General features: G+C 40.7%; 1 protein-coding gene across 2 annotated transcripts in view; it reads left to right on the top strand.

The window, feature by feature from the left end:
- Positions 1-4393: 4393 nt before the first annotated feature.
- Ubr3 (Ubr3 ubiquitin ligase) overlaps positions 4394-13905 on the top strand; it is a 526217-nt gene continuing 516705 nt past the window's right edge. For both annotated transcript variants that reach the window (XM_068227568.1, XM_068227567.1), the window contains exon 1: positions 4394-4979. In XM_068227568.1, coding sequence (XP_068083669.1) covers positions 4748-4979 — 232 coding nt within the window. In that variant the 5' untranslated portion in view covers positions 4394-4747. The remainder of the gene's footprint in view (positions 4980-13905) is intronic.

The following is a 13905-nucleotide window of genomic DNA, read 5'->3' as shown; positions in this document are numbered from 1 at the left end:
CCTCCCGTGCAATTACCGAGGGTTAACGCTTCTAGATTCACTGAGTAAGATCTACACGGGGGTTTTGGCAAATAGGTTAAGGGTTTGGGCCGAAGAGTTTTCGATAATATCAGTGTTTCAGGGTGGATTTCGAAAAGGAAGGAGGACTACAGACAACATGATGACAATAAAGATGACAATAGAGAAGTACCTACGCAGGGAAAGAGGTTGTGTTTACCTAGCGGCCATAGGTTTTGAAAAAGCGTTTGGCACGGTGAGTAGAAAAGCTTTGATAGAAAATGTAGGTAGTTTGGGAGTCTCAAGGAAGATGATACGAGCGATTGAAGCGATTTACCAAAATGTATATTGCTGTATTAAACTAGAAGAAAATCTAATAAGTAGGCTGATAGATTGCAAGATTGGGTTAAAACAAGGGTGTAAACAATCGCCGATGTTATTTTTATAATTCACTAATAACATTCTGAAAGGGGTCGGATGAGAAAAATGGGCAGTGCCGGTAGTGCACAATCTAGAGGTCCCAGGTTCGATATTCGCAGACGATGTCATTCTAATGTCTTTAGCAGGAGGGAGATTACAAAGATGTCTGAAGGAGTTGTCAGATTTCGCAAGGAAATGGACTCTAAAAGTAACAGTAATAAATCGAAGGCGCTAATTATACGTAAGAATAGGAGGAGGAAGAACGAAGGAAGAAACATGATACAAGAAGACAGCATACAATAAGTGGACAAGTTAGAATATCTAAGAGTACTGTTAAATAGAAGAGGCTGTGGGAAGATAATATTAAGAGAACAAACTGGAGAGGGGCTTCAGCATTATCAGTGGTTTCAGCATTATCTGTGGTTAAAATCCTAGAGGCAAAATTCCCAGGGATAAGTTGTAAGTTACTGAGATTAGTCCTAAAGACGGTAGTACTGAGCAGAGTTTTGTATGGGGCTGAATTATGGGGGACTAGAAGAAAGACATATCTTAAACCAAATTATATGCAAATTTAGTAAGATAATTATGAGATTACCTCAGTGTACAGCGAATGTTTGAGCGTTATTAATATGCGGAGAGTATTTAGAAGTAGAATGCTTTAGACGGGTATTGAACTACTGGATGCGACTGAAACGAGGGGAGGGTGGTTTAGTGTTGCAAGAAGCTTACAAACAACAAGTGAAATGTATGTATCCCGAGAGTTGGTTGGCTACAATTAAAACATATGTCGAGAGTGTAGGAATGGGCTATATTAGGTTTGACATATGGAAGTGTAATGAGAAATAGCCAGAGGCCTCTGATAGCAAGAATTAAGGATATTCAAATGCAAAGACTGTTGGAAGAATGAAGGAATAGAGCTTCGCTTAGTTTATTTTATAAGGTTTTCCAAGTCTCCAAGATAAATATAAGATAAGGGGGAGAGAAGATCGAAAGTGGGCTTAATATGGTGGCTCTTGGGGTTTTATAAAATCAAGGGATGGATTAGGCGTAAAGAAAACGCACTATGTATTTTGTGCGGATACAAGACATATAACCTATATTTAGTACGTTGTTGCAATGGAACTGAGAAGTTAAGGGTAAAGTTTCTAAGTGCTAAGCAGCAAGAGATGTGCAGACAAAGTGATGAACAAGACATTATAGCGTGGATTTCGAAAGAGTGGAGCAACGTGGGGACTTGAACAAGTTCTTAAGTGCTGTGAAAATATTATGTTTAAGATAAGTGAAAGAAAGTGTTTCATAGCATATTGGTTAGGAAGATGACAATGTGTGGATTCAAATGTTTTGAAGGTGCAAGAAGTGACCATGTAAGTGCTCAGGCGGTTTGGAATTTAAACAGCAAGAATGCCAGTTTAAGAACAGCAGGAGAGCGCACTCAGCGGAATGTAATGTTGTGATAGAGCCTGCTTGTAGTGATACATTGCAATATCAAACAAGCTGACTCATTCACAGAAGATGTCGGTAAAGATGGTTTTGGTATTATGGAACCGAAACAGAAAAAGTAACCGATGTATCTACAACCAAGAACTGATGAACATTCGTAAATCCGATAAGTTTGAAGGTGGTGCAGCAGATATTTACACTCCCTCTGGTAATTGGTTTAGGAAAATGGATGGCATGTTAAAGGACGCAAGGAGTAAAGACGAAACTTTCTGTTTGCTACTATATGGTGTCGTAGGTTCTTTCAGTATTTTACTACTTGTTTTATATCGCATCAACACGGATAGGTCTTATAGCGACGATGTGATACGAATCAAAAGGAGTGGGAAGGAAATTGCCGTGAGAACGTGGGAAAAGTCGGAAAACCATCTTCAGGGCTGGCAACAGTGGGGTTTGAACCCACTATCTCCCGGATGCAAGCTCACAGCTGTGCGACCCTAACACACGGCCAACCCGCCCGGTGATCTCTCAGAATTAGTGCTGGTGCCGCGAGTTTACAGTATCTCTCCTACTAAGTCAGCCTCTTACCCATTCCCTTCTTCCCTCATTTGCTTCTTCTTCTAACACTTCACTAACCTTTTCAGTAATGTGTTTCCAAATGTCTTTAAACATATCCTTACGATGTGCTTACCCCTTGACATGGTGCTACCAAATACACTATAGAGAACACGTGACACTTTGCGAGAAGTCGCGAGACATTGATTGCCAGCGTACCTGGTGAGACGACCTTAAAACTGAGTGTAAGTACTGATCAGTTTATTCAGTGTGAACTTTTGATCTTGGATTTGCGTTAAGAACATGATTTTCGTGAACATTTAATTTATCCGGTGACAAAAGTTTTTGGAATTACAATCATACGAGCACTGAAGCATGTTTGGTAATGTTTGTGCTGTTTTTGGCTGTAATAACTTTGATCTTGTTCAGCTATAGAAATCTTTCTCCCGCTTCCCTCGAGACAAAACATTGTAGGCCCTAAGTAAATTCCAATATTGTAAAATATTAGTGTACACATCACATTAGTTGTAACATTTATTTGTCAAGTATTTTTGTCTCAGATTAATTACATGAAGAGCATTGAAACAAATTGCATAAAACAAAAGTTCTTCTTTTTCGACCGCTTTTCCCAGATCTGTGGGTTCGCGGGTGCGTACTGTGTCACACGTGTGGATTTGGTCCTATTTTAAAGCCGTATGCCCTTCCTCACGATAACCATATATGGAGAGATGTAATCACTAAGTCGGTTAAATGGTTTTAATATACTCTGAGAAAAATACAATATTTGCTGACTCTTTTTCAGTATCTTAAACGAAATCTTAAAATCAGAAAACTGTAAATCGCACACCCGGAAAGCCATATGAACCTTCCGCAGCGACCACTTCCGTAATCTGCCATGAGGCTGGAAACAGTATCCACTGTCCTGCTGGAATAAAAACATCATTTCATTCTATGAGGACATTTCGGTATTCGTGTTTGTTCAGTGTGTGAATTATGCCGGTGTGTCAGGTTCCAAGTTGCCTTTAATTAAAAAGTTGCATGAGTTTCCCCATTCACATCGGATGACGTTTGCAGCAAAGAGGTGAGTGAAACTTGTTTTATATTTTCCCCATCGAGTTATTATCAACTTGAGCAAAATAAACATGGTATTTTAATTGATGTCTATTAAGATACGTAAAACTGAAACTGCCTAAAATATTTTAGAACCTATTTTAGGCAGCTAAGTAACATTTTAGCACCAAAAATCTGAGGTCTATTGCATGTTTCTGTGATGGTTGCAAGTGTAGCGTGTTGTCTGAATATGAAGAGAACGTGTTGGAACAAACACAAACATCCAGTCCGCGAACCAGAAGAATTAATTAGACGCGATTAAAATCTCCTATCCCGCCGGGAATCGAATCCGTGACCTTCTGAAGAGAAGGCGTTAACGCTGACTATTCAACCAAGAATTCATTCTTTCATTCATTTATTTCAACGAAATCATAATTGATTTTCATTATTTCTGCCAGTATTAACATTCATCTTTCGTAGTAGAACAACGCAAGCATAATTATTTAGTTTCATTATTTTTATCAGTTTTAATATGCAACCACTTGACGTTTAAGGTCGGGTCACCAGGTGTGCCACTGTTATCATGTTTCCCAGTTTAGTATAGGATAATGCGGAAGTGTCCAGTATTATCTATAGTGTATTTTGTGCTACAACTCTGCTGTGTGACTCTACTCCCGTATGGACGATACGAGTGTCAACTCTACCAGACAATGGTAGAGTAGAGTAACTTAGCTACTCTACTATCTCTTCTACTGTCCTCCCTACTCCTCCCGTGTAAACCAGTCTTTTTAAAGGATACTTGAATCGATTTTCTTCTATCGACTTTTATTTGCGATTATCTAAACGATGTTGTCATTGTGTGTTTCATGTCAATCGCAACGCTTACAGCTTTTGTTTTTGACTGCTGCTGCTACCTATTCTGGTTTTAGTTCATTAGTCCTTGATTATTCGGATTGTTGTTGAGAAATGGTGCAATTATTCGTGTAGAGTATTTTGGTATACATCTCGGCAACATGACCTGATAACTACAAAATGGGTTATATTGTGCTGTGTCGAAAGGGCACTTCAGGACTGCTGGTTGTCAAAATTGTTTCTTGGTTGACGTCAAGAGTTAATTTGTAGTTGATGCCATCGACCGTTTAGGTTGTCTCATTCAGCCTTGTCTGACTTATAGACGTTGCACGGGGTTGTGACCTGAGGTACTCCGTGGAATCTTGATGGAAAAACAGTTGTTTTATTCAATGGCAATAAAGTTTCACAATTAACACATAACCCATTCGTTGCAATAATGGATATAACAAGTAATTCAATTGCTGCCCATGTGTTAATGAAGAAAGGCAAACGGGGTGCAGCTGCATATGTCCACGCTGATTGTTCCAATTCTGCCTCTCCCCAGCATCTTCACGAACTCTTGGACGTTCTGTTAAATCCAGGAAAAGCTATAGATGAGTGGGAAACCATTGACTGGTGTAAATGGCTAATAGCTGGTGGAAAGACACCTGATGAATTCTCAAGTATAGGTATGGTTATTGCTTTTCATTTTGTAAGGTGGCTGTTCCTGTCAGTAACATTGTATAAAAATATTCTAGTTATTCTGTTATAATTAGTAATATTATTATGCATGTAGTACTTTTCTAGCAGTGATATGTACATGCCAATGAGAATAGCTTATGTGAAATTTTGTCTGGTGATCATAAGTCATTCAAATCTTGTTTTCATTTTTCCTTGTGATAGGTGTCCATTATTTCTTGCAGGCTACTACTAATTACCTTGTTGTCATAGTATGGGCACATTCAAAATAGACTAGCTGCATTGTTTCCTGTGAGGAGTAAAGTGTCAGGACTATAACTGCATTGCAGCTCAGTTTTCACCCCTAACAAACTTTAAGTTCTGTATGTCATTGGCAGTTATAGTTATATACTATACTTGTATGACCTAACCTAACCTACCAGACTTTGAGGTAACTGTTTGCCTAGGCTATACAGCAAATATGATGAATTGAGATATCTGACTGCTAACAGCTACATGGTAGCCTATCTTCATACCACTGTGGGTTATATAGTGTAGTATAGTAATATTAGTACACCTACTTGAGGAATAAAATATGAGTTTTATACACCAGGCTGAGTGGCTCAGATAGTGAGATGCTGGCCTTCTGACCCCAACTTGGCCAGTTCGATCCTGGCTCACTCGGGTGGTATTTGAAGGTGCTGAGATACGTCATTTTTGTTTCGTTGTATTTATTGGCATGTAAAGGAACTCCTTTGGGACAAAATTCTGGTACCGTGGTGTCTCAAAAAAAAAAAATCATCAAAGTAGTTAGTGGGATGTAAAAACAACAACATTACGATTATAATAGCAGTTTTATTTTCATTGTGAATGACAATTAGGGCTGGTGACCTCATTATCAATGTCCTTTTTTACTAAGTACCAACTTTATTGCTAATTCAGTACCGCGTTATTTTAATTTTCTCGCAAGGGTTTTGAAATACTATTATTAATTAGTGATAAAGGAGCAGATTTAAATGTGACAGTGTTGCATACTTGATTAGAGCGTGGGTCCATGTCCAGATGATTATATAGAGTGCTGGCCTTTGGTCACAGGGGTCCCCGGTTGGGAATTTTATCCTAATCACGATGCGCAGGTTGCAGGCAAGCCGAACATGCCCTCGGACACTCCTGACACTAAAAGCCACACACCTCTTCATTTCACTAGCTACTGTGAAAGACTTCAAATCAAATCAAAATCTCTTTATTTGCAAATGAGGTGTTTACCTCGGTGGCAAATGGTACACTAAAATACATTATTGTCAAGCACTAAATATTAAATTAACAAGAGAAGAAAATTTTCCTATAATACAATATTATACAATTTATGCTAACAATGTTTTCTATCAAACACACACAGCTCATCCTTAATAAATTTATATTGTTTACAAAATTCTACTTATAATATCTCCTGTACTACTTACAAATATAGTCAACTGATATACAGTATGTGGGATTACTTCAAATGATACTATACAACTGGTATAAGATTAATATTTACATTGCATTTATTTATTTACTTTTTGTTGTTGTTTTTTACCCGTTCTGGATCCTAAGTAGCATAACAACCTGCTGCGTCTTAACCAGAGCCACTTTTCAGAGTTCCTGAAGGGCCTTCACAGCTACCGTAGTGGTCCCAGGGCCCTCGAAGTCCCCACTGTACTTCACCCCTACAGGCAGTCCCCTACTTTGGCTGTTCAAACTCTTTAGACCAGGGGATGGAATTAATTTATTCACACACATATTTTTTTTTTTTTTACAATAACCTGCACTGGTCGAATGCCCTCTAACACTTCATTTATTTTCTCTGTTGCTGTTTATTCTCTTCTTGAATATCTGTACAGATTTTGGAAAAGGATCAAACACTACCCCTGATAAACTGTTCCACTCCTTCACACCCTTCCAAATGAATGAAAATTTACCCCAATCGCTTCTGCTAAAATTCCTTCTAATTTTATATTTGTGGTCAGTTCAGCCGATATAAATATTTTCCAACTGAAGCCTCTCACGGATATCTCCCCATGCTTCTCCTGTATAGGCTCTATATAATCCTATAAGTCTAGTTTTCTCCCTTCTCTTACTTAAAGTTTCCCACCCAAGTTCCTTTAACATTTCGGATACACTACTCTTTCTCCTGAAATCCCGTTACAAATCTTCAGCAAACATCTGCTGTGAGATGTTTCAGTGAGCACTTTCTGAATTCAACACAACGGTCCATAGACTGATTCAGTTTTACATGCCACCCTGTCGTAGGTTCAGCATTTAATTTGTGCTCAACTACTACATCTACCCTGATCCGTATGTCACATTCATGCTTTGATCTTCCCCTACTGTTCTGTCTGGACGCTTCCTTCAAAAACGAACCAAACAAGTCCTGGGTGTCTCAACATGTCTCCTATCAGTCTGCCTCTTCTTATGGTTGAATTTTGCCAAATCATTATTCTTTCACCAACTCAAATCAGTAGGCCTATCTCTTTATTGATCTGATCAACCAATCTGGCCTTCACACCATTCTTCTGTAACACCCCAATTCAAAATCTTGTAGGGTGGCCTGGATTAATTTGGTTATAAAGAAAACCTCACTTTCTTTTAAATTTTTGAGACCTGTAGCTTGTTACCATGATAATAGCTTTCCAGTCAGACTTAGAATGATTTTATTGCAATTTCAAGTAAGTTGACCTCTTTTTGTCATAAAATGCATGACAACTCTTAGTTTAACTATACTGAAGTTACCCTGTGGTTATTGGGGTATAATACGGGGGCTGTAAATAAAGTAGTTGTAACATCGTCCAGGCACTCGCAGGTGATCGGGCCTGCGCAAATAGTATATGGGAGCGGCCATGTGGCGCTGTTGTCAATGTGTAGTGTACATTAAAAGGGCATCCAGTTGGGAGTTTTGTTGCTGTGTGGTGTTGAAGTGAAGAATGTTGATTTCACCCTCTAAAGCATGTTTTCAAAAGGTGGTCACCGTTCATAGATTAAAATCGAGGTTGCCCATGGCAAAAATGCATCAGAATGTTATCGAGGATTATGTGAAACCTGTGGCGAGAATGCATTACCGTTTAGGACTGTTGCACAATGGATCAAGGCATTTTGTGTGGGTTGGAGTGAGACTGTGGATTTATGCCACACGTCAGCCATCCAATTCTCAAGATAAGATTGACATCCTGAGCGGTCTCGTTTGCATAGACCATCGGTGGACTATTCGGGAATTATCCATAGAGGTTGGTCTCAGTCATCAAACGGTATGGCACGTACTGACGAAATGTCTTAACATGAGGAAAATAGCATCCCGCTGGGTTCCGCATCAACTCTCCAAGATACAGAAATAGCACCAGTATGCACTGGTTGGCATCCACTTGGACGGATACTGCAACAAAGGAGACACGTTTCTGCAGCGTAATGTCGCCATTGATGAGATGTGGGTACGAGCCGAGGATCCTGAATAAAAGTGTCAGTCAAATGAATGGCATCATCCAGGTTAGTCTTCTCCACAGACATTTTGGCAGGAAGCTTATGCTGCTTGTGGCAAATTACCATAAGGGTGTTATTCTTACACGTGCTGTGCCTGAGGGACAAACCGTTAACAGTGACTACTATTGCCGATTTCTGGAGCGACATCTGCTGCACCCGGCTATGCGGCACAAATGTCCACGTTTATTGCGAGACGATTGCCTTATCGTGTTGTTGTAAAACACCACACTCCATGTTGCAAGCAGTATCAAGCTCTTATTACAACGGTGGCATTGCAAGGTCTTGCAACACCCTCAATACTCACCGGATGCGAGTTCTTGTGACTTCCACATGTTTCCGAAGTTGAAATAACCCCTCTGAGGCTGCAGATTTCCTGACGTGGCATCTGTACTCTACACAGTAGGGCACTCCGTCGCTGTCTTCAACAGAGAATGCGTTGCCATGGCTTCCTGACATTTGGCAAAAAGTTAATATACTTTCCAGGTGACTACACTGAAGGAATGTAATGCAGTTGTACTTGTAAGTTCATTAAATATTGCCACTCCTTCCTGCCCTCATATGTAGTTCTTGCTGAAGTAAAACATGCTTTAAATTCCTTGTAAATTCAAATCATCCCAACCATAGGTAATTGATTATAGCCTAGAACAGTAAGTGCAAATTTCTTGATCAGGTACATAAAAGAGTTTAATGTCAGTCAGTATTTCGGTTCTTGATTTGCCTAAGGCTTATTTTGTAAATTTAAAATTATCAAGTGAGTTGGCTATGTAGTTTGGGATGAGTAATCGTTAGATTGCATTTGGGAGATAGTGGCTTTGAACCCCACTATCGGCTGCACCGAAGATGGTTTTCTGTTATTTCTCATTTTCACACCACACAAATGTAGTTTCCCAACAGTACTGGTCTGAATATGATGTGTCTTTTCAAACACTTGTAAGCAAAACAACAATTTCTTTTTCCAGGCAGTATCAGTTTGACCAACACAAATTTTTAATACTACATCGTAGGCACTTGTGAAGTAGACACTGTGTATTAAATTGGTGTGTGTATCAAGATTGGGTTGTTTTATTCAGTGAATTGTAACTTCTAACCAGACTACCGTGACCCACTCTTTTCTGTTTCTTTTTGCACTGTTATCATCTGTGTTTCACTCATACAATGCCATGCTCAATATAAAAGTCTTCAAAAACTTATTTCTAATGCAAATTTCTTTTCTTCAAGACCTCCTTCATGTTAGCTACACTCTGCATTTTATGTTGGTCTTTACTTCTGCCGTTGTTGTTCTGTTACCCAAACAACAATATTTGTCTGACTTCCTATAAGACTTCATTTCCTAACATAATATTTCCTGCATCACCTGACCTCAAGAAAGACCGTGACCTTGACATACCTAGGTGTGGAGGCTTGTGTGCTTGTTGATCTCGAGGGCTATGCCAGCTCAGGGTTACCCATTCTGGATTGGCCTTGGTCTAGAACCGGACTAACAAGGTGTCCCCCGAGCCCGAGTTGCCTGAGAGGTGTCTGTGCTCTTATTTTTTTTATTTGTTGTAACCTGACCAACTTAAATGTCATTTCTCTTAAGCAGACCCTACACGGTCAGTAATACTGATCAGTAATACTGAGTCAATAATACTGACAGTACGCATCAATACTGTAGCGACCTTACACGATCATTATTACTGTCAATATTTTGGTCAGTGCCAGTGCACTAGCTTACCATTGCGGCATTCTCACTTTACAAATAAAGTCAATAACCGTCACTACGGTATGAGACTTATAACATGCAATTGCGGTATTCTATCAAAATGGATCGTAAAAGACGGGCATTTTGTAGCTATCATATTAGTACTGCACGAAACGCAGTTTTAAACGTAAACGATAGGTTAAAGATTGGCTTAGGAAAAGAGAAGAGTATTCTCATATGAAGTGTTGAGGGAAACACAATATACCGAAGCAGAAGATTATCAGAACTACGGTATCTCCGAATGCGTGAGGGTACTTTTGCGAAATTACTACGAATGGTAGAGCCTTTTGTAATAAGGCAAAATACAAACACGCGGTGCTGTTTATCGGTGGCAGAGAGATTAACGGTGACAGTGAGGTATCTTGCAACTGGTATAAATTTTTAAGATTGGTAGAGCCTTTTGTAATAAGGCAAAATACAAACACGCGGTGCTGTTTATCGGTGGCAGAGAGATTAGCGGTGACAGTGAGGTATCTTACAACTGGTATAAATTTTGAAGATTTAAAGTTTTCCGCTATAATGTCACCAGTTTCCATCAGTACAGCAGTTGTGGAAACATGTAAAGTATTGTGTTGAGTATGTTTATTCTGGCAGCGTTTCATATAGCTCGATAAACTTTTGCAAAAGGCCTACTTGACGGTTCCACAAGCACCTCTACTTGGCCTTGGTGAGAAACTCATTTGTCGTTCACCGCTGCTCCGTTGATACTGACAGAAATAATGACAAGCGCGCTCACACGGTCAGTATCCCCACCACTCTACAGTACTGACGCTCGCAGATCAGGAAATCCGGATCTGCTTCAGTACTAGCCTTCATTCCATCATTCCAGTCCACACGCGATCAGTATTACTGTCAATATTTTTCGGTACTGACAGTTTTATTGATCGTGTAGGGTCTGCTTTACAGTCTAGCCAGCCTCTCTGCCTTAAGTAGACCCCTGTGGGTGGGGACAGTAGAATAACACCCACGGTATCCCCTGCCTGTCATAAGAGGTGACTAAATAACTTGGGAGCATGACGATGGGGCCCTTAGCAGAGTCCGGGGGTCAGGGATTCTTTTATTTTCACTCCCTGTGGGTGGGGTTGGTACAATCCCTTGATCAACTCTTGTTTTTCCCCGATCCGTACACTATTAGGTTCACGGTCACCGGGCAAGTTGGCTGTGCGGTTAGGGGCACGCAGCTATGAACTTGCATCCGGCAGATAGTGGGTTCGAACCCCACTGTCGGCAGCCCTGAAGATGGATTTCCGTGTTTTCCTGTTTTAACACCAGGCAAATGCTGGGGATGTCCCATACTGAAGGCCACAGCCGCTTCCTTTCCATTCCTAGGTCTTTTGTATCCCATCGTCGCCATAAGACCTATTTGTGTTGGTGCGACGTAAAGCAAATAGCATAAATAATTTTCACGCTCTTCATGGTCCTTGTCTTTCTTTGGCCAATACCTTAATTTTTCAAAGTGTCGGATCCCTTCCATTTCTCTGATTAGTGTTATACAGAGGATGGTTGCATAGTTATACTTCCTCTTACAACAATAATCACCACCACCGTGACTTATTTTATCTTCATTCGATTACTTTTATTTTGTATTCTAATTCTTCAAGACTGTCCATACAATTTACCAATGTCTCTAGAACTCCTACAGGCTCTGTTAAAATAATATCCTCAGGAAATCTGATGGGGTAGTAGTTTATTGATGGGGATGCATGTTTAACAAGCTTGGAAAAATGAAAGTGAAACAATACCTGAAGTAGCAGAGAGAAGAGAGATTTCCTTTATGCTTATCAGAGAGCCACCAACACCCTCCAGATAAAGATCCAAAGCTTCTGGATAGTTATAGGCCAATATGCCTTATGAATAGTCTGTGTAAGCTATTCGAAAGGATGGTGAATTGGCAACTTGTGCGGGCCATGGAAGAGAGAGGTCTCTGGACTAACTACCAGTGTGGTTTTCGCTCTCATCTGTATGCCTCCTATCATTTGGTCAGCCTGGAGAGCGCCATTCAGGAGGCATTTCTGCGGAAGGAACACCTAGTTGCCATGTTGTTTTTTAAAACCTAGAAAAAGCTTATGATATTATCTGGCGGTATGGGATAATCTCCACACTACACCAATAGTGATTTCAGCAGAAATTTACCAGTGTTTATTGAGAACTTCATGTCCCTGGTTCTTTGGAGGCTGAGTAGGGAATGAAGAAATTGGAGACCACAGGGATCTGTACTGAGTGCCATTCTGTCCTCAGTTGCCATTAATGGCGTAGTTGCTGCTGCTGGGCCCACAGTCATTCTGCTGTTGTATGTGGACGATTTAGCTCCACATTTCAGCTCCGGAAGGATGGCAGTTGGCAAAGCGGTTTTCGATTTTTGGCGGCTAAAACCTCAATTGTACACTTCTGCCGACATCAAGTTGTGCACCCTGAACCAGAGCTTTACTTACAAAACATTGTCTTACGAGTGGTAAGACACCTGCATGTTGCTGGGTCTCCATTTTTTTAAGAGGCTAGTGTGGCAGCCCCACATATGTCATTTGAAGGTAACCTGCGTGAAGAGACTTAACATGCTTAAGTTTCTCAGCAGCACTTCTTGCGGGGGGGGAGCTGAACGTTTGTTGCTACTATGTTCTTTTCATGGCTATGGTCCTTTCCCAGATTTACTAGGGTAGTCTGGCTTACAGTTCAGCATCAAGATCTACACAACCTTTTGGATAGTATTCACCATTGTGAAGTTAGGCTGGCAAATGGAGATTTCCGTACTAGCCCCATTACCAGCCTGCTAATTGAATTGGGAGTTCCACCTTTGCGAATACGGCAGTGGCAGATATTCCTCACGTCTGCCGGTGGTTGTTTTGTGCGGACTCCTATTGAGGTACCTCCGTGGCCAGTTTCGCGGCCGGATATACGGCTCGATCTACTCCGTGGATCCAAGGTGAACACGGATGCCTCTGTTCGTCTGAGGTATTTCCAGGACTTTGTTCACCAGTATCTGGCCATGCAACACGTCTTCACGGATGTTTCTAAGACCGAATAAAGTGTGGGATGCTCTTTTGTCTCCGATAATATTAGCACAATGATCTCATTTCCTATTATCTGGAGTATGTATACTGCGGAGATTTGCACCATCGTAGAAGCTCTCTGGATCATGAAAGAGTCCCACTTTCGTGTGTGTATTGACTTGTTAAGTTTTCTACGTTCTATTGTCTCCTCTTTCTCACAACATCCACTGGTACAAAACAGATTCATTACCTTCTACCCAGGTTGTGTGATGCTGGTTCCCATGTTGGGATTGCGGGAAATGAACTTGTGGATAAAGGCGTCTCCGAAAACCGTAAAAGAGTAGTTAGTGGGACGTAAAACAAATAACATTATTATTACTTGTGGATAAAGCTTCAAAAGAAGCGGTACTTTTACCACCTGTGAATGTACCAGCTACGTTGAACCATCTTGGTGTCCTAGGAACCGGAGTGGCTAGTTATCCTAATCCCAACAAGCTGAGAGCAATTAAAAGAAGACAACTACCGTATGGCGGTATTCTTTCCAGCCTTCACAGAGAGAGGCCGTAGTTTTGTGTAGCCTGAGTATTGGCCATGGAAGATCTACGCTCCCTTATCTCCTAAGGATGGAGAGCTTCCAGTGTGTTCTTTTGATGCAGAATTCACCGTGGTCCACATCCTCGCAGAGTGTGCCGATCT

The sequence above is a fragment of the Anabrus simplex genome, chromosome 5 (assembly GCF_040414725.1).
Source record: "Anabrus simplex isolate iqAnaSimp1 chromosome 5, ASM4041472v1, whole genome shotgun sequence".
In the NCBI taxonomy this organism is placed as follows: domain Eukaryota; kingdom Metazoa; phylum Arthropoda; class Insecta; order Orthoptera; family Tettigoniidae; genus Anabrus; species Anabrus simplex.
The sequence above is the reverse complement of the archived record's forward strand: the minus strand, read 5'-3'. Positions and strand labels throughout refer to the sequence as shown.